The 19,845-nt window shown below is 47.7% G+C and overlaps 3 protein-coding genes across 4 annotated transcripts; all 3 read right to left on the reverse strand.

The window, feature by feature from the left end:
• Positions 1 to 1,419: 1,419 nt before the first annotated feature.
• Positions 1,420 to 5,264, reverse strand: LOC125551861 (membrane steroid-binding protein 1). The gene is made up of 2 exons (XM_048715232.2): positions 4,720 to 5,264; positions 1,420 to 1,957 (listed from the first exon to the last, which is right to left on the reverse strand). Exons 1-2 carry the CDS (start codon positions 5,067 to 5,069, stop codon positions 1,711 to 1,713), a joined length of 597 nt encoding a protein of 198 aa, XP_048571189.1. The 5' UTR covers positions 5,070 to 5,264; the 3' UTR covers positions 1,420 to 1,710.
• A 4,350-nt stretch (positions 5,265 to 9,614) lies between these two features.
• Positions 9,615 to 11,741, reverse strand: LOC125553892 (P-loop containing nucleoside triphosphate hydrolases superfamily protein). The gene is made up of 4 exons (XM_048717543.2): positions 11,435 to 11,741; positions 11,208 to 11,339; positions 10,924 to 11,115; positions 9,615 to 10,227 (listed from the first exon to the last, which is right to left on the reverse strand). The coding sequence occupies exons 1-4, from the start codon at positions 11,630 to 11,632 to the stop codon at positions 9,889 to 9,891; spliced, it is 861 nt and encodes a 286-aa protein (XP_048573500.2). The 5' UTR covers positions 11,633 to 11,741; the 3' UTR covers positions 9,615 to 9,888.
• A 3,264-nt stretch (positions 11,742 to 15,005) lies between these two features.
• LOC125551859 (Leucine-rich repeat protein kinase family protein) lies at positions 15,006 to 19,526 on the reverse strand. 2 transcript variants are annotated; one of them, XM_048715231.2, is made up of 4 exons: positions 19,345 to 19,526; positions 17,885 to 19,238; positions 15,978 to 17,597; positions 15,006 to 15,887 (listed from the first exon to the last, which is right to left on the reverse strand). In XM_048715231.2, exons 2-4 carry the CDS (start codon positions 18,798 to 18,800, stop codon positions 15,289 to 15,291), a joined length of 3,135 nt encoding a protein of 1,044 aa, XP_048571188.1. In that variant the 5' UTR covers positions 18,801 to 19,238; positions 19,345 to 19,526; the 3' UTR covers positions 15,006 to 15,288. The 2 variants fall into 2 exon arrangements, with proteins under 2 accessions (XP_048571188.1, XP_087374624.1); XM_087518498.1 differs by having other exon boundaries at positions 17,885 to 19,526.
• Positions 19,527 to 19,845: the final 319 nt, after the last annotated feature.

Below are 19,845 nucleotides of genomic sequence, written 5' to 3' on the forward strand. Positions count from 1 at the left end.
TGTGAAATGGAGGGAGTAACCAGCCAATTAGTAGCCAATATTTGACAAATGCCAAACATTAAAATTGCCGGATTTTGGTAGCTACCCAAGTATGCCCAAAGTGTCTCCGCAAAATGGAACAAACTTGAGGGGCAAACATTTACAAAAAAAAAGAGATAAAATCTAGTACTGTTTAGAGGAGGACATTTGAGACGATTTTGAAGTTGGGGACTGAACACTAAATCAAAGGCAGAATTGATGGGGGTAAAGTGCAGTTTGCTCCATGAACCAGTGCCGATGAACGAATCAGTTGGTGCAGATCAGTTCCTGGAGCCTACAGAGAGCCCCAGACCTGTGTCCGGTGCTCCTGCAAAGATGTCACTTGCGCAGCTGTAGCAAATCGTGAATGAAACACGTCGGGGTCGACATATACCAGTATATAGATCCAGACCAAGAAATGAACCTCCGAGGGGCATGCATCATCCCCTTATGTGAACCAGCTAGGGCCATATTGGGGCTGTGGTAGCAGCACACCAGAATGAAGGGCAGGGGCCCCATGCATGCAAATAATAACTTTTGCATTTATGTCCACGAGCTAGCGCTCCAGCATTTTGCAGCAACAATGAAAAGCAGGGCCCTCCCATTTGTGGCGAACACGGCAACGGCGAGAAAGAAAAACAGAGCAGGTCCCTCCTCCCATGTACCTGCACGTTGGGTTGGATCTTGTTGGATCTGCTCCGCTGCCACCAAATCCAAATCCAAATCCAAATCTGCGACGAGGCGAGAGACGAGAAAATATCTAGGAGCACGGGTGGTCGGGTAGGTCGGCGTGCGAAAGACGGGACAGGAAACGGTTGGGCGTAAATCTCCGGAGCGGCGTTTCGAGATGGAGAGGGAAGAAACAGAGCAGGCACGGCAGAGGAGGGCCGGCACAGCACAGCGGCGAGATTATGGTGGAGGAGAGGAGAGGGCCTTCACATCACATGCATGCATGCATGACGCGCCAACTCGAAAGATAGATAACGTTGCGTTGCCCTCCCCTGTTACGTGCCACCAGTCGACAGACACCCCATGTGAATTGGGGCGCCACTGCTCTGCTCCGCCCTGCTGCCTGCCTGGCCTCCCTCGGCGAACACGATTATTTGCCGCTGCCGCTGCCACTGCGAGAGCGGACACGTAGTACTGCGTCGCCGCGGCGATAACCCCGTATCGTATCGTTGGGGCCCCGTCGCATGAAAAAGGACCAGACAACAGTGGCAGCGGGTGCAGAGCGCTGCGACATGGAAAAAGAAAGGCATGGACTCTTTTCTTTCTCTCTCTCTCAATCGAGATTCCAAATGCTAGTGTAGAGCAGACGAAGAATCTGATAATGGCTGGAAGAAATGATGCCGATGCTGTTTCCCGACAATGCTAGAAGAATCGGAGCAGGCAAAATCGCGGTTTGGATACGATACGATGATGAATTGGATTATGGCACGAACCCAAAGGAGGGCATACACATCAAAGGATGGGCGGCCTTTCAGGGTCAAGGTCTCTCTGTTACTCAAAATTCCTCCCCCTTATCCACTACGCACACCAACCAAAGTACTCAGTAGTAAAGCAGGTGCATCAGTAACACACACTCATGCAGCATTACCTGTCAGCGCATTACATCTCTCTACCGCTCACAGTCCAGCAGTAGTAAAAGACACAACAACTTACAGGCAACGGGACAAGAACCCAGACACAGAGTTAGGCCTTCTCTGCCTCGTGATCAGGCTGGGCACCAGCTGTTGCGTTTTCACCAGGAAGACGACCCACCACAGGGTACCTCTCTTTAAACTTCTCTTCCCAGTCTTGTAAAACCTCCAGTTCGTCTGGGCTCAGGCCTTCCAAGTCTCCAGTCAGGTCATTAAGGTCAAATGACATCAATGCCAGGGCCCGAGATGCATCCCTCCCAGCAAACAAGGAGTATGGTCCTTGAGGTCCATAAAACAGCCTGACGTCAAGAAAAAAAAACAGACGACAGAGTCATGAATCATCAACAGTCTGCACTGTATGTACACACACCATGACACAAGCAACATCCTACTGCTTCGAGAACTACCTCGAGGACATAACAAGTTGTGGGATACTCATCAGATGGAATTATACATCTACACAAATATCTTATTTGTGCATTATATCACAGATAAACAAACTCAGTTTCGATTTCTAATGCAGATATGTGGACAGCATGTTCAACCTACTATTAACATCTAGTACAGTTCACAAGTACCGAGCTTATATCTGAAACTCAGATCCACAAGACACCCCTTGCAGAAGATTGCACCAAGGATTCAGACCTATATACCTAATTTCTTGGCAGTATTTGAGCAAAGTGAATACCAGCTACAGAGCTGCACTACAAACTCTAGAGTCAAGTCGGTCTCATCAACGAATAAGAATATCCTTGCTGTCTGTTGAAACAGCAGACTCACGAGATGAATAATAGTTAAACAAAACAATGACTTTACTAATTGCAGACATCGGGACAACCAATGCCACAATAAACTACAGTACCAAATTATTTCACCAACTATAATATCTTACAGACAAACGTGGAGCAAAACAAGGAGAGATGGCACATGATAATTATGATCAGTAAGACAACAATCATGTGCTTCTGAAGAAATAAGGTGGATACAAACAACACAACATTGGCACTATAAGAAATGAAGAAACTAGAGATAAACTACATCACATTAAATACACAGAGCCTAATATAGTAGTATAAGAAGTGGTGCAGAGTTAAAATACAGTCCACAATAAATATGATAACGTTTCAACCAACAGTTCTCAACACTTGTTGTAGTTATTTTCCTAATAATAACATACTGTGAATGAACATCTGGCCAGATTGCAAATGGAAACTTCACCCCATCAAATCATTATACCAATGGATACTTCGTGAAAATGGAGTACAGCTTCAAAGCTCCCAGAAGTGGTTCAAACTTCAAAGAGAAAATTTTAAGCACAACATGTTCTTTTATTTGACTGTCTACTTGAACCCTCTCTCTCTCTTTTCCTACTGCATTTAAGGGTAGTATAAGGACGGGCAGACAAGTACCATAGAAACATTCATTGTATTTTAGTTACATTCTAAGAGTTCTATTTGATTATTGGAGATATTAAATTTACAGTGTTAACGAACAAACACCATGAATACTGTCGCTGAAGTCAGTTAACCTGTTGTTGTAGCTAAAATCGACATGAGACTGCCGCCATAACCCATGTAGAAAAGTGAGTGAGTGCTGAGAGTACAGACTACCATGGGCGGAAGACGCGGTAGGGCGCTCTCCCTACCTTGATTTCTGGGAATTTGTTAATAGGTATACACGTATACAATCATCAGATCGCTAAATATCGAGTTGATCGCTAAATTTCACGGTAAAACTTTTTACTGGGCCGTGAATCCTAGACACCTGACTGGTGCCTTCGCTCGATCTACTCGTTCATGCAGGCCACACACGACACAACGCCAGGCTCCAGAAACCTCGATTGAGCGAGAGTAAAAACCACGCACGCACGATTGACATGTGCACACTAACCTTGGTGTTTTTGTACCTAGGCGTGGTGACTGATGAGCGAGTTCAGCACGTATCAGGCTCTCGCTGATGTTCTTCGTTTTTAGGATAAACTTTCTCGAGTGGCTCCCGTGTTGTGTTCCCGTGAATCTTCTCCGAACCGTTAGTTAATAAATGCCTAAAGATCGGTGTGCTGAGTATCAAATTGCTAAGGGCTTCTTTCATCCGTAGGATTTTTAAGAAACACCGGAGTAGAAGAAAGTAAACTATAGGATTGCAATGCCACGTCTATTCGAATCCTAAAAGATTTTGGTTTATTTGATTGCCTTATAAAGCAAAATAAAGGATTCTTTCAAACAAGAGCGTGCAGATGAAAAGTTTGCTACGAAAAATATAATGCAAAGCAATTCTATATCTATGTTGGTCTTGCACAAATTTTATTTTATTTTTGGTTTAAGAGTTCGCCCCACCTCAAAAAAGTTCAATTATCTGCCACTGAAGACTACTGAATATTGTCTATCATGTCCATTGACTATAGTCCGGTTGATCAAATACTCAGGTGCTTAGATGCACAAGGTACATCTTAAATTCCCGGTCTAAGCATTCAAGAATAACCAAATGTCTAGCAACACCGTGAAAACAAAACCTATTGAGAACAAGCAAATCCATAGAACCATATTGGATTGCTCGAATTCTCATTACATGTGTGAAGTTCACCATTTTGCACTCCACCGATTGAAAGGCAGCAAGAGACTCCTATGTTAGGAGTATAACATCAACAATCCAAAAAGATCCAGGCCCTCATGTCTCAATCAAATACTCCCTCCGTTCTAAAATACTTGTCGTGGTTTTAGTACAAATTTGTACTAAAAGCACGACAAGTATTTTGGAACGGAGGGAGTAGAATTCAATGGACTATCCACGTCAGCAGTGTGATAATTGCCTACAGTTACTAGCACACATTAGGTATCTTGCTTTTATCTGTTCCTAACTTAGATCAGCTCTTTACAACTCCATATTAACGTGCTTTGTTTATAGTAGAACTGCTTCTAACTGATAATCTTAAATAGTCTAGTCTAGTTACTCAAGGTTGGAATGATTTACAATGTTAAACTCAGCTCATGCGCGTATCTGTCCACACTGAACCCTGACCAAAACATAGCACAATGGTACTAGAACACAATATAACCCTCACCTCCCGCGCGAGACGTCGTAGACCTGACCGCGGATGGCGATGAGGATGGACTTGGCGGGATCCTTGCCGTCATAGGCCCTGAGCTGCTCGAGCGTGATCTCGCCCACCTGCACAGGGTCCGGAAACGGCGGCACGAACGGCTCCGGCTCCGCCTCCGCCTCCGTCCCCTCCTCCTGCTGCTGAGGCGGCTTGGGATGAGCCGCCGGTGCCGAAGGGGCTGCGTCTGGGGCGACGAAGAGGGTGGAGACGATGAGGTAGGTGGCGAGCATGAGAGCCAGCACGGTGAAGGCGGCCGCGGGCGAGAGGCCCGTGTAAGCCTGCACGGCGTCCGCGATCCCCTGCGCCGCCATGGGGGCTTGCTGGAGCTTAGGGCTCAGGGGGCTCGCCGAGGGAAAGCCTGGGTAGCTGGGTCTTGGGGGAACGGGGGTAGGTGCGCAGGGTGGTTCTGCCGCCGGTGACGGATGTTGACTCGGCGACCTGGGAAGAATGGGGAAAGCCGGCGGAGTCGCAACGCACGCCGCACGGTCCTTTTTTTACTGTTTCTTTTTTTAGGCAAAAATGGAGAGGAAAAGTGGGTAGCACTGTAATTCTTCAGTGGCCCAAAGATAGCCCAGCCGGGCACGGTGCTGCTGGGCCTGGGAACCATAGACGACACAAGTAGCTCTACGGCCGGGAAAGCCGGCCCATAAGGACATTTTTGTTTCGGATAAGTGCGCTGAATGTTTTTCTTTTTTTCATTCTGATGAAGAACATGTGTGCATTGATTTGCATCTGGTAATTCGAAAACATAAAAGCAGATAAAACACTATAATGAAATATCGCTTACTGTAGATTAATTCAGGACCTCACAACATTGGAATAACACATCCTGCAAAAAAAAGGCGGAAAATAACACAGGAACTATATGGACCCTGCAAGTGTTCGTAGTTTTCTGGGTTTATCCGTCTCAAATAGGACCCCAAAGTCAAATAGGTGTAAATCAGGGCAGTGTGCTCAAGGGCCATATAGAAGATTGAATACTGATTCACGTAAGCTGTAACTTTTCTTTTTCTGTTGGTTTGGCGCTGTTTCGTGCTCTTTTGCAGGAGTTTCGCGAGAGAGTAAAATTGTTTTATGTGGAAAACAAAAATGCCTGCAACTTTGCAGCCATTTTTGTGAGCAAACATTATTGAATCTGCATCACATGCTGCTCAAAGCATCTCTGGGCTTGGCTCTAGGGAAACACTCGAAACAAGTGTGAGCCAGGCCCGAGCCATGCAACACCTCCCTAAGGCCTTGTACAATGGAAGGTGCTTAGGGGAGGTGCTTAGAGAAATAAACCAGGCTTTCTTTAAGCATCGGTGCTTATTTGTACAGAATAGACGCTTAACTACACGTCTCTTCTGTAAAAATAGGCACCGGTGCTTCAGAAAAATCTGATTTATTTTTCTAAGCATCTCTCTAAGCACCTTTCCAAGAGCTCATACCGAGAGTAGTCTACATCTTGACCACGCTCATTCTCGATAATCATGTTATGCATGATCACACAAGTGTGCATGATGTACCAAAGCATTTTCTGATCCCAAAATCTAGCCGGTCCTTTCACAATAGCAAATTGGGCTTGCAAATCCCAAAAGCTCTCTCCACATCTTTTCTAGCCGCCGCCTGAGCATTGTGGAAATCAAGTTCTTTCTTACCTTCTGGCTTTTTCAACGGCTTAACAAAGGTTTGCCACGTTGGATAGATCCCATCCGCTAGATAATAGCCATAGTTTTATGTACGGCCATTTGCTACAAACTGCACCGGTGGCAACTCGTCATTTGCAATCTTATTCATCAGTGGTGACCGGTTGACAACATTGATGTCATTCAAAGATCCAGGTATTCCAAAGAATGCATGCCAAATCCAAGTCTCTTGATCGGCCACCGCTTTAAGGATTATAGTGGAACCCTTTTTTTGGCCGTGGAATTGTCCATGCCATGCCTTTGGACAATTCTTCCAACTCCAATGCATGCAATCTATTGAGCCAAGCATGCCAGGAAAGCCGCGAGCTTTGTTCATCGCCAATAGCCTTGCGACGTTTTCAGCATTGGGAGATCTCAAATACTCCTCGCCAAACACTTGCATAATTCCGACTGCGAAGCGCTTGACACACATGATGGCTAGGCTCTCACCCATAGCCAAGTAATCATCAACTAGATCAGCCGGTATACCGTATGCCAACATACGCAAAGCGGTTGTCACCCTCTGAAAAGTGCTATGCCCGAGCTCTCCGGCGGCATTCCTCCTTTGCTGAAAAAAGCGGTCATGGCTCGCTAGTTTCTCTGCAATGCGCCTGAACAACTCGGTGCTCATCCTAAACCGGCGACGAAAATACGACTCGGGGTATGTGGGATTATCCGCAAAATAATGCCTGATCAATCTGTTGTGGGCATCGATTCTATCCCTCCAAATTTTCTGCCGACCCATAACCGAACCACCGTGCTTCGGTTTTTTATTGATATGCATAGCTAGTATCATTGCAAGATCCTCCTCCTCTTCCATATCAAATTCGTCTTCGGAAGAATTATACGACGAACTCATCTACAATTGTTCAATACTATGCTATAAAAAACTACAATCAACATGCACGAAATTCATGGCTTTTGAGCAATACATACCTTCTAGGCGTTTTGTCGAACACCTGGCGGGCGCCGAGCGACAGCGAGCGTGCGGGCGCTGTTCGTCGGAGGACCAGCACGCGCGAGGGGCGGCGGGACTAGAGGGGGGGCAGAGAAGCCGCCGCGGGGCGGGGATAGGCCGGGAAAGCGGCGGAACTGTCGGCGGCGGCGGCGCGGCTGGATGGGGGGGTGGGAGGTGCGAGCGAGCGCGCGGGAGCGGGCGCAGCAAATAAGCGGCACGTGATTGAGTTTCAGCCCGCTCGCTGAACTACATATGCCGCGCCCGCTGGAGCAACTATTCCGTTTGCGCGCACGCTAAAACGGGGAATTTTGCGGCGCGGCGCTAGTTTGGCGCGGCTGTTGGAGATGCTCTAATCACCTTTCCATGATACCTTCTAAGCTACAACGGCGCTTTGGTTTGAAATAAGCTCTACACGAAAAATATGCACATCAATGTTGTCATTTCATTCAGACAACATGCTCCTAATTTTTTGGATTGTATATCTTGAATATTGTGCTAATGTTTGAAGATTTTTTAGACAAATTTGGGCAAAATCTTCTTGCACAGTCGACCGTTTGAATTTTTCTTTGACCACTAACTTCATCTTGCTGTTTCACATGACTTTTGTGTTGCATGTTTTATATTTCAGCGATCGTGGATGAGTGCATCTACATCTCATGTTATACCACACAAACGTGTTCATGTGGGCATGTTATGAAAACCAATGAATTTTGGCAGAATCTTCGCACCCGGTCAACCGTTTGAAATTTCCTTTGACTACTAGGTTCATCTCACTGTTTCACACGATTTTCGTGTTGTATGTTTATGTATTAACGATCGTGGACGAGTAGATCTACATCTCCTACTATGTCATACAAACGTGTTCATGTGGGCATGTTATGAAAACCGATGAATTTTGGCAAAATCTTCGCACCCGGTCGACCGTTTGAAATTTCCTTTAACTAGTAGCTTCATAGATTTACGTCTCCCTACCGAGTGTACATCATGTCACACTTGGGCGTCAATGGGCTGAAAAACGATTCATGCCCAGCGGTTTGGTGGCCGTTTGATGCTTACGTGACCGTTGGATGAGCATCTGAGGGCTGCCACACCTTCTTCTACCTGCAACTGGCCTTCTCTTATTTCTTGAGCATCATATTTCTGCTCTAGGTAAGTTCACCACATGAATAAGAGGTGAGATTAATCATTGTGCATTCGCAAGCAAACAGCAGCATGTTGCATCTGAGGAGAAAATGTTAGTAACCAAACAATCTTGTGTAAGTTTCTTCTCAGCATTGCTCAGGAGGATGCATGTAACCAAACAAGCATTGCTCAAGAGGATGCAGGTAACCAAACAATCTGCACAGCGTGGTTTTTACCTGTATATTCACCTAGCCAGGCCGAACTCCTCACCGGAAGCGAGAAAGTGATGTGAGTAACCAAACACGCCAAAAGTATATGCATCATGGGTTGCATTTTTTTTCGGGCAGGAAGGTCGTTGTTTAAACATGTGTTATCTTCCCCCCTAACCAAAATTTGAGGTTGTTCAGTTTGTAACTAATAAGTTTGGCTTTGATTGCCGCACCTAAGGTAAGGCAAGCTTGACAAGCTTAGTGGTTGTTTGGTTCGCTTAGACAAGATGTTTTTTGCCATACTAGGGTCTCACATCACATACTCCCTCCGCTCCTAAATATAAGTCTTTGTAGAGATTCCACTATGGATTACATACGAAGCAAAATGAATAAATCTACACTCCAAAATGCATCTATATACATCCGTATGTGGTTCATAATGAAATCTCTACAAAGACTTATATTTAGGAACGGAGGGAGTGCATTTCAAAACGTGGTACAAGATCCCTTTAGGCATGCCAACTTGTAACTTCAATATTATTGAACAAAACTTGGCCAAGTTTGGCAAAAAGAATGTGTGGCAAAATGTGCATTACAAGGCCTAGAACCAAAGAGTCCGTAGCCTGTAGTTCAACAACGAGACCAAACTTTTATATGTTCTCTTTCCATGTACAAGAGAAAAGAGAGGCTAGTTTCATCAGTAAAGCTTATTATAAATCAAGCGTATCAGCATTGCATACAAATGATTTTTTTAAGAGGCTTCTCAAATACCCCCTCCGTCCCATAATATAAGATCTTATTACATCCAATATGCAAGTATATTGGATGTAATAAGATCTTACATTATGAGACGGAGGGAGTAGATGTTTGGTGCAGTTTTACAGGAAAATACAAACTGAAAAGTATTAAAAAGGGCAATTTTTAGCCAGGAATGTTTGAACGAGAATGTTAATTGAATATACATCCCAGCAAAGATCGAGTACATTGCCCTTCAGCATTGTGCGAAAGTTAACTCTCCAGGATATCTCAGTATGTAAAGCCCTCATGACTTGGCACTGTGCTGAACTTTCTGGCTACTGTTCCAAGCAAAGTCAGTCAAATTTGTCAATCCTAATTTCATCGCACTAGATCGAACTTGTACTGATCAAAGTGACAGGTATGGACATATGAGCTTTAACTAGATCTGGACATTACGCTTTTGGACTTTTGCCTTCTCAGCATCAATGATAGACTCAACCTGTTTAACAGCATCCTCAAGCTTCCCTTCAGCATTGACAACAACGTAGTCAAAATATTTCATCCGCCTCACCTCCTCTCTGGCTGTTGCAATTCTGACAAGAAGCATGTCTGTAGTTTCAGTTTTACGGTGAATGAGCCTTTTGACAAGTGCCTCCTCGCTCTCTGCAACTAGAAAGATGAAAATTGCAGATTCGCCAAGTATCTCTCTCAAAGTTGCTGCTCCTTGAATGTCGACTCTCAAGACAATGTCATGTCCTTTGGCCATGTAATCACGGATCTGCGTGTCAAAGTGATAAATATGAGTACTTAAGCCAGATGGTTCTATGAACTTTGCTAGTCATAAACTGATATGATCTAATTGAGTTTCATGTGCGCTTTAGATTAGAATGCTTGTGTTGTGATGTTGGGTTTGGCGACATTTTGATGGGAAAACTAGTATTCCACTGTTTGTCTATTCAGAAGTCATAAAATTCAGTTATCAGAAATAGGTCAAGAGAGCATTTCTATTACTTAAACTTTACCATCACAAACAAACAGGACAGGTAACCAAATGATATATTATATGCAGTTATCACACATTACTACAAGGAACTGGAGAAGAAACACAAGGAAAAAAAGTGCCTACAGCTGAGAATTGGCATCAGTAGGTTCGACAATCTACACTATGGTTGAAGCTGTGTCACAGCTATAAACATAAAGTATAATTGTTGATGCCGTTTACATGGCTGTAAATATTTGCAAACGTTATTAGCTTATATCTATATAATTTTCAGGCAATCAACGAAACATAGGTTTGCAGACAACTCATATTATACTTTGGTCATCAACCCAACAACACATGCTGGATAATTCTGGTTTCTGTAAGACGAATATGAGCAGCCTTCTAATTCTAGTACACTAAATTGATTGACAGAGATATTGAACAAGCTTGGTTTCGATATAATAATGTAGAAAAGGTGAAGTGATAGCACACCTGCTGCTTGGGAATCCCCTTGTATTCCCCATAAACAAGCGCATACTCAAGCAACTCCTCCCTTTCAATCATGGTGAGGAACGCCTCCTTGGTGACAAAGTGATAGTCCTTCCCGTCAACTTCACCTGGCCGAATTGCTCTGCTCGTCGCCGTAACAACAAAATGGATCTCTTCCCTCTCCTCTTGCAGCCTCTGGTGAACAGTTCAAACCCGACATTTCAAACAGGCAACCAAACAAACAGCAAGGCCGCATTACAAGAAGGGTAGGGGTTGCGCGGCATCACCTTGATGACTGCATCCTTGCCGACGCCGCTCGGGCCACTGATGACGAGGATCATCGGCTCCGGCGGCGGCGCCAGCGGTTCGGAGCTAAACGTGGTGCCCAGCGCCGCCTCCAGCCCCCGGAACAGCTGATCCTACAATGCCACACCACAACACAAACACCACAATAAGCTTTAGGTGGAGGTGAGAGAAATCTGACAGCCGCGGCAACATGGAATTAGACCAATACCTTGTCGGAGAAGGACGGGGGCGGCGGAGGAGGCGGCGGCGGGAGACGGGAAGAGTGGTGCCACCCGGAGGAGGAGGAGGAGGACATGAGGCGGCGTGGCAGGGGGCGGGGGGGCGGAGGGGCCCGGGGTGGAAGGGGGCATCTCGCAAGGAAGGCGGAACGAGCGAGGGCGGAGGAGAAGCGCCGGGAGAGAAGCATCGGGAAGGTTGCGCGACGAGAGGAAGGGGCGGAGGATGTGGGGATTGCTGGATTGGAAAGGGAGACGAAGGAGGAGAGGGTTTGAGGGGTTTTGACGGCAGCGACCGGTGAGATTCGTGTTAGTCACATCATTAGGTCCGTGAGGGCAAGCGCGTGTCTACCAGTGTGACATTAGGACATCTCTAATGCTAACTCTCAAACCGCTTGCATTGGTCCGGACCAAACGCAATACCCTATCGATCAATAAAAGGGTACCCCGGCGGCAGCAAACTCGACACCGTATCAAGGCAGAGCCTCCTCTAGTGGTCGTCGCCATCGCCGCCCCGCCAACCCCCTTTCCCCCTCCCGCATCGCCCACGGACGTCGAGTAACCAGATTCCGCCCAAGCCGCCCCGCCGCCGCTAGCACGCCACCACCATCGCGCAGACCTCTCGTGCAACCACCGCCGTTCCGCCACCTCCCACCCTCAACGTAGCTGAGCGCCCCCTTGTCACCGCGCCCCATGCAAGCGTTACACCCTCGTCGACTTGTTGCCGCCCGCGTCGCGATCCGCCAGCCGAGGAAGGGGGAATGGCCATGTTGTAGCCACCGTCGACCAACAGCCGTGCCCAAGGAGATGCAAGGGAGGCATGATGGCCAGGTCGAGCTAGGGCTCACCTATCGCCGCTTGCGGGATCAACAGGGGCAAAGGGGCTTTTTTTTGGGGGGGAGGGGGAGGGGAAGGGGTCTTCAAACTTGGGTACCCAGAGGGACTAGTCGAAGATTTGCAACTCGACAACTACCGATTTCTAGATCTAAACTGTAGATAGCGACAATTAATATGAATTGAAGGAAGTACAACTTTCATAGGCCCTGTTTGGTTCGGCTTTTATCGACGGATTTCGCTGCCGCGCAGCAGAATCTGAACCAAATGGCGAACCCAGCAGAATCCGATTCCAGAAATTCGCTGCCAAAATCTGAACCAAAAGTGAAAGCAGCCCGGGACATGTTTTTTCAAAATCTGATTTCGCTGCGGGCCAAAATCTGAAAAAGCTGTATCAGCTGGTTTGCCAAATGACCTGTATCTTTTTCACATCAGATTTTCCAAAGCTGTTTTTCCACAGCAAATTTTTCACAGTTGCTTTTAGAAATCCACAGCCGAACCAAACAAGGCCATAGTGTGACTCGTTCACTTATAGATTAATAAAATTGATGAAATTATAAGTGTAAATAGCCATGAAGTTTTATGCTTAGATCTCTGCGTAATGTATTCCGAGGCTTTCTAGTTGAGTTGTATTTCGTAACTTTTGCCGGTTGGATTTGCATTAAACTTGTGACATGCGAACAAGCATATCAAAGTTGTGACATGTGAGCCACAAGAGAATTTTATGGCCTTGCCTTGCCTGGTTGTATTTGCCTCTTCCCTCGACAAAGCATAGGTTCTTGCTGAGGTTCTTACAAAAGCATATGTTCTTGCTCGAAGCCCTCTCTCACGGCAGCGTTGCTTATGGTGTAGGAAGCGTACAGTTTTTCTCCATGAATCAGATACGGGATGGCGAACAATAATGTGGTCTCTTCCGTCGCTCATTGTAGTTTCTGACGAACCAACCAAACTGTTAATGGTCCTTGTGGAGTTCAACAGATTCTTTCTCGGGTCTGCAATATTATACAATCTCTTTGCTTACTGTGTCGTCTGATTAATTGACTGAAATAGCTCCAATGATCTCAAAAGTGACGATAGGCTGCTGCATCAAGGGATGCGCCCTGAAAGAGCAAAACATGAGCGCCTAGCAGGTTGCATCAGGCCGACTCCAATGCGCGACCGCTTTTGGTCCGTTCTAATTCGTTTCGATCGAAACACACAGAAAACATGGCCCAAGGCACCAACGCAAACAAACAAATGTCTCTTTTTTGTTCGTCCGTGATCAATTTTCGGTCCAAATTTATGTTGCGTTTGCGTCGAAACGGACAAAGCGCAGCGTGCGGGACGCACGCCCTTGTCCTCCGCCTGGCCTGCCCGTAAGAGGCACAACGTTCCCATTTCCCTCTTTCCTCCCAAAAACTCTCCCGTCCTCCCTCTCTCGCTATGGCCACCGCCCACCGCCCCAAACAACGCCACCGCCGCGATCCCAACCGCCAACGACGTCTGTCCCACGGCCCCGAAGAAGAAACCCAAGATGGCGCTCATGCCGGCGTAGTTCGCCCAAGAAATGGCAAAGAGGGCTAGCCGAGGGGCCGTTACTCCGAAGAGGAAGGCCGCCGTCGACACCGCCACCGCGCAACACAAGGCCGCTGTTGAGAACCACGAAGGCCCTCGTTGCCAAGGCCACTCATACAGTGACACAACATACCCTCCTCATGCTAGGGTTTAGCCGACCCACGCCAGCCATTCTTACCGCCGACGCCGTGTCGCGGTGTACACTTGCTCGTCGGTCGTTCGCCCTCCATAGGGGCAGTCGCCAAGCTCCTCCACAACATCGTAGACGGGCGGTCTCCATCCGTCGCACGACCATGGTGCGACCTGCTTCTCCACATAGCCGGACGGCAGCGTGACCGCGCCAGACGGCAGTGTGACCGCGCCAGTCACCCCGCTCCGGCGACCAACAACGACCTCAATGTCACGCCTGGGTCCGGCGCCGGCCCGTCGGCCACCGGGATGCAAAAGAAGCGGCCGCGGGCGATCCCTACGGCTAACCTGCTTGACGCCCGCAAGCTGTTCGACGAAACTCCCAAATCCGACGTCGGCGCAAGATGACCCGGCCTACTTCGACGATTTCATGGAGAACATCATCTACAAGGGTCGTGGCCAAGCCTTCCACCTCGAGGGCCATGGCCAAGCCTTCGATCCCGATGAAACCCAAAGCCAAGACGGTCACGACCAAGATGGTGTCGAGCACATTGGTGGCCACGAGGACCAAGAAGCGACCCTGGGTGATTTTTTTGTAGTCAGGCATCTGTGTCAGCCGTTGGCGCTCTGGCAGCGCCAACATGAATTATGGACGTTGGCATCGTTATGGGCGTAGACTATTTTAGCTTTATTTCAATTTTCATGGCAGCCCGGACAAAATGCGTCTACCGGTTGGTCGTATCAGCTAAGTTTGGACAACACCCTTTTGCCCGACCCAAACAAACAGAATCCAGACAAAACGACATCCGGGTTTGGGGTCGCGTGTTGGAGTTGGCCTTACAGATTCGGTTCACGCCGCGACGGCTTACCGAGTAACAAGAATAATCATTTTACCTTTGCCATCTTCCTCAAAAGAAGGTGTGATCACCACTGTGTTTCTTCTTGTTTGGCAGATCTTTCAGCTCCTGGCAAAGATTTAAGCGCGGAGCATATAGCTATATACATTTGGTTATTTGATTGTATAATAATCATGTAAACCATGAAAAAGAACAACGAATCAATGCAACCTTCTTATTTCCTATCACATGTTCAGAATCGCAATGCACAAACACATTCTCACACAAGTCATCTAGTGCTACAATTGTGAACTAATAATAACTAAAAAAAATGTATGAACGCTTCCCAGGAAGAGGAACCCAACCAATGAAATGCTCAAAAGAGACTACACACATAGCCAAAAAAAACCTAACACCCTGTTAGTATACCCTGCTCCCTCCAGAGTCTCGAGAACCTGATGTGAGTACGAGATGTACGCCACTCCCGCTCCCCGTCACGACGACGACGACGACAGGGACGAGAGGTCCTCGAACACCGTCCGTATCTCCGGCCTCTCCGATGCGGATCGGATACACCGGATGGCGATGTGCAGCATGTCCTCCAGCTTGTTAGATGCGCCCCCTGAGCTTTCAGTTTCAACAATGCGCCCGTCGAAGCACTCGGAAGCACGCTCCTCCCTTGCCAGCATCCTCACCCAGTCCGTCAGGTCGACCGCGCCATCGCTCACACAAATGATCTCCCCCGCGATCCTCCCTGTCAAAAGCTCAAGCAGGATGACGCCAAAGGCATACACGTCGCTCTTCAGAGACGGGCATGGCTTGCTGGTGCTCGCAAACTCTGGAGGGGAGTACCCAAGGGCCCCTGCATTCAGGACCTGCTCAGCCATGCCCACCGGAGTCATCAGCCTGTGAAGGCTGTAGTCAGTTACCAGAGCAGACGGGCTCGAGTCCTGAAGCAGGACGTTGGACGACTTGAGGTTGCCATGTGGGATCACCCGCTCATTGTGCAGGTAATCTAGACAGTGGGCAATGCTGATCGCGATGTCAAGCCGCTGGCCCACCGACAGAGGTGCAAGATCCCGCTCTTCAATCTCTGAAAGATGACAGAAAAGAAATGCATCAGAATACATACGAATCAGCTGCCGCTAGAATTTGATGGAGAGAGAGAGCTGAAAGCCATTACCAGACAGGTAGGTAGACAGAGATGTGGCATCTACATAGTCTGATATGATGATCCTCTCGTGCTCTTTGGGGCCCCAGTAGTAGCCTCGCAGTGAGACTAGACTGGGATGTTTGACGCTGCCGAGCTTCTTTATCTCACGGGAAAACTCTTTCTTGCTCTTAGCAAACCCCTCCTTCAGCCACTTCACTGTCAGCACATATCCATTGTCAAGAGTAGCCTTGTAGGATGTCCCGTGACAGCTCCGGCCGATCATCTCTGCCGGAGCACGAGAGAGCTCTTCCGCTGTAAACAACACAGAATTGTCGAAAAGATGCAAGTCCCCGACCAGTTTGTCGGGAGAGTGCACTCTCAAGATGGAGTGATGGTGGTGTGAGCGCACATCAGAAGGTGATGATATCAATGAAGGCATAGAAGACGCTGAGCTATCTTTAAGGCTAGAAATGCTACCAGTTGGCTGATCCACACATTGTGCTTCATGCTGTCCTTCCATGCCACCACGGGGCACGGAAATGCCTCCATACTCTGCAGACGGTGATGATCCTAGCGACACATCGTGCATTTCAGAACTTGGAATTTCTGCACGTCTCTGAGGAGCACCCTGTCCTTGATTTACAGAATTCTTATGTTGGCCCTTACCTTTTTCGCTGCTCTTCCAGTTAGAGATCTTCCAATGGACAAGTAAAAGGACAATGATCCCGGTAACAAAGACAATAACACATGCAATCAATGCATACAGAATTCCACGCTTCATACCATGTTTCCTCCCACCTGATCCTTCAGGACTATTTGGTGACCCAGAGCGGGGAAGAACAAGTAGTTCATTCCCTGGATGGAAAGATGAATCAGGAAATTTTAGCAAACTGCTCGGAACGGGGCCAGAGAAATTGTTGTATGATACATTGAACTCTACAAGATCGTCTGGGAGGCCATCAGGTATGCTACCATCGAAATGGTTGCTTGACAAGTCAATGTGCAGTAAATGCTTTAGCTTGGTGATTGATGTTGGGATTTGCCCAGTAAAGTTGTTCAGGCAGAGATCCAACAACACCAATCCACTCAAACGACCGATGCCCGAAGGCAGTGGACCACCAAAAGAATTGTTTGAAAGATCAAGAAATGAAAGGTTTGAAGTCTGTACAGGAAAAACTGACAGGTCTACAGTAGTTGAATTGTTGGTTTCAGAACTGGGAAGAGGCAGAGTTCCTGCGAAATTGTTTCCTGAAAGATTAAGATAGGTCAGCTTAGCTGCTGTAAAGAGATTTTTAGGTAAAGCTCCATGGAACTGATTGAGGCTAAGATCTATGGCAATCAACTCAGGATAGGTTCCGAGAACAGTTGGCAATTCTCCTGCTAGCAAGTTATTAGAAATCCTCAATGAAGTCAGCCTCAAAAATTGGGTAGTCTGACCGGGCCAAGTTCCTGTTAATCTATTTGAGCTCAAATCAATCATCTCAACATAATCTCCCCATGTATGGACAACTGATATGTTCCCTGAAAGCATGTTTCTACTCAAATCAACCACTGAACAGCTCCCAAATGTGATTGGTAAAGTTCCCTGAAGGCTGTTGGATGACAGATTCAGGTACTTCAGATTCACTGACGTTACACGCCTAATTGGACCTGTGCAATACAAGGGTTTAGATAAAATTAGAGGCAATCGACATTGTGATTAGTAATCGCAACACATCATCATTTACAAACATAGTATGGATTGATTCGGTGCTATAGAGGTTATTATGGCAACGGAAAAAAATCGTTTGCATGGGTTATTACACTGCAACATATTAATTGTTCAAGCATAAGGCAAATGTGGTAGTAGTACGAACGACAAGTTTAATAACGGAAAGCTTAAAACAACTTGTTTTTAACACAATCCTGTGCAATGAAGAGTAGAAAAAAAAATCTACCTGTGAGCTGGTTGCAGCTAAGGTCGAGTTGAGTCAACACCATGGAGGTCTCCCGAAATAGCGCTTCTGGAATGGACCCCGAGAACTTATTGTTCTGCAGAAGCAACACCTTGAGGGAGATCATGAAGTTAAACGACGGGACGTTGCCAGTAAGCGCATTGTAACTTGCGTCGAACACCTCGAGGCTGTCGAACAAAGGCGTGGGATCGCTCGCAAACACTGGCCCTGACAGCACATTATGGCTAACATTCAGGTACTGCAGAGTGGTAGCCACAGATGAGTTATCAGAGATTGATGCCAGGGACCCCGAGAACTGGTTGCAGCTGAAATCAACATGGACCGGGCTCTGCAGCTGTGCAAATATGTCATCCAATTTGCCGACGAAGCCGTTGCCACGGAGATCCAAGTACTTCAGTTTCCTCAGGCTTCTGAAACCCACCGGCAATGCACCACCGAAGCCATTGGAGGAGAGATTGAGATGTCCCAGGTTACTCAGTTTGGTCAATTCTGCCGGAATGGAGCCGATGAATCTGTTGTTGGACAGATCCAGGTGCTGCAAGGAAGCAAGAGACCCCAGCGCACGGGGCAAGACCCCTTCCAATTTGTTGCCGGACAGGGACAGGTTCTGAAGCATCGTCATCCTTGCGAGCGCCGACAAGCTGGCGTTGCCCACAAGCCCAATGCCATCGAACGCTATGTAAAGAATCTGGCCGCCGTTGCACTGCACGCCATGCCAATCGACGGGGCAGCCGTCGGAATCCGACGAACTGGTCGGGTTCCATGGAGCGGCCTGGCGGCGGGACGGGTCTTGCCGGATGCCCCTGCCGAACTCCAGCAGCGCTTCCATGTCCGAGCCAGCCACTGCGGCGGCGCCGGATGCGGCCCAAATCCAGAAACACAGGATGACGAGCCGCATTGCAAGATCCAACCTTGAAGCCAGACGAAGCGATAATGTGGGTGGCGGTAGGTAGGTGGGTAGGGTTTAAGGCACTTGGAGTTGAGATGAAAGATTAAGGATGAAATATTTTGGGGATTTTTCTCGGCACCGAACTCGGGGCCAAGAAAAAGGGGGAAATTGCGGCAAATGAATGAGCGCAAGAAGCTGCGGTGCGGGGAAAATTCCAACCAAAATCACTGCGAGTGTGAGCTGGGTAATTTGGTGTTGGGGCTCCAGCTCCCAGGCAAACACATCCAGGTGCGAAACTGGGAGCGAGAACTTGGCAGTGTGGCCAAGAACAAGGGCAAACACAGAGACACGCGGCGACGCTGCGTCAAGAAACAAAATCCATCCAAGCGTGAGCTGGGCAAGAGAGATTGGAGCAATGGCTGCTGTCCAAGCCGAGTAAGTAGAACCCTGCAATCCGAACGGAAGCAAACACTCAGCTGAAGATGCCAGATTAGTAGACACAAACAAAATGGAGCGAGCTCAAGGAGGGAGGGAGTGAGGGTAAGCTGCACACCTAGACTCGCCCGGGTGGTTGCTCCTCTCTCTGATTGGAATCTTAAGGAATTTGGTCTAATGGCTACAGAATGCAGCGGCTACCTTTTGGGGCAGCAGCAAGGGGAGACCGGGCAAACGGAGAGCTCATGGCCTTGCCCGTGCTCGGCGTGTACACTGCTGGTACTACTGCCGAGAGAGAGATAGGGGGGGGGGGGGGGGGGGGGGGGAGCAGGTGAAAAGAGAATTAAAAGGGTCCGGTGACACTGCAGGACTGGGGGCACATTTCACGTTGAGATTGTCAACTCAAAAGTGTGTCACTGCAAAAAAAGAAAAGGGTCTGGATTTACTTTTAAGGAAAAGTGATCTGTAAAGCGGAAGCAAAACAAGGCGAGGCTTTCCCTGACAAATCACAATGTTACCAGCACCAGCAGCAGCAGGGAGGAGGGAAGAAAAGCAAATTCTTAGCCGCCGGGATTATCCGAGAAATCTTATCAGTGTTACTATTACTTCTTACTACAAT

This window comes from Triticum urartu, chromosome 4A, assembly GCF_056163025.1.
Source record: "Triticum urartu cultivar PI428250 chromosome 4A, HENAU_Tu73, whole genome shotgun sequence".
Classification (NCBI taxonomy): domain Eukaryota; kingdom Viridiplantae; phylum Streptophyta; class Magnoliopsida; order Poales; family Poaceae; genus Triticum; species Triticum urartu.

Excerpts from the sequence above, each read along its gene's own strand:
- LOC125551859 (XM_048715231.2), bottom strand. The coding sequence starts at position 18,800 with ATGCGGCTCGTCATCCTGTGTTTCTGGATTTGGGCCGCATCCGGCGCC. Across the intron at positions 17,598-17,884 it reads TAGCTGCAACCAGCTCACAG|GTCCAATTAGGCGTGTAACG; the intron begins GTAGATTTTTTT and ends TGTATTGCACAG. Across the intron at positions 15,888-15,977 it reads TCTGTCTACCTACCTGTCTG|AGATTGAAGAGCGGGATCTT; the intron begins GTAATGGCTTTC and ends GTCATCTTTCAG.
- LOC125553892 (XM_048717543.2), bottom strand. The coding sequence starts at position 11,632 with ATGCTTCTCTCCCGGCGCTTCTCCTCCGCCCTCGCTCGTTCCGCCTTC. Across the intron at positions 11,340-11,434 it reads CCCCGTCCTTCTCCGACAAG|GATCAGCTGTTCCGGGGGCT; the intron begins GTATTGGTCTAA and ends GTGGCATTGTAG. Across the intron at positions 10,228-10,923 it reads AGGGGATTCCCAAGCAGCAG|ATCCGTGATTACATGGCCAA; the intron begins GTGTGCTATCAC and ends TTTGACACGCAG.
- LOC125551861 (XM_048715232.2), bottom strand. The coding sequence starts at position 5,069 with ATGGCGGCGCAGGGGATCGCGGACGCCGTGCAGGCTTACACGGGCCTC. Across the intron at positions 1,958-4,719 it reads TACGACGTCTCGCGCGGGAG|GCTGTTTTATGGACCTCAAG; the intron begins GTGAGGGTTATA and ends TCTTGACGTCAG.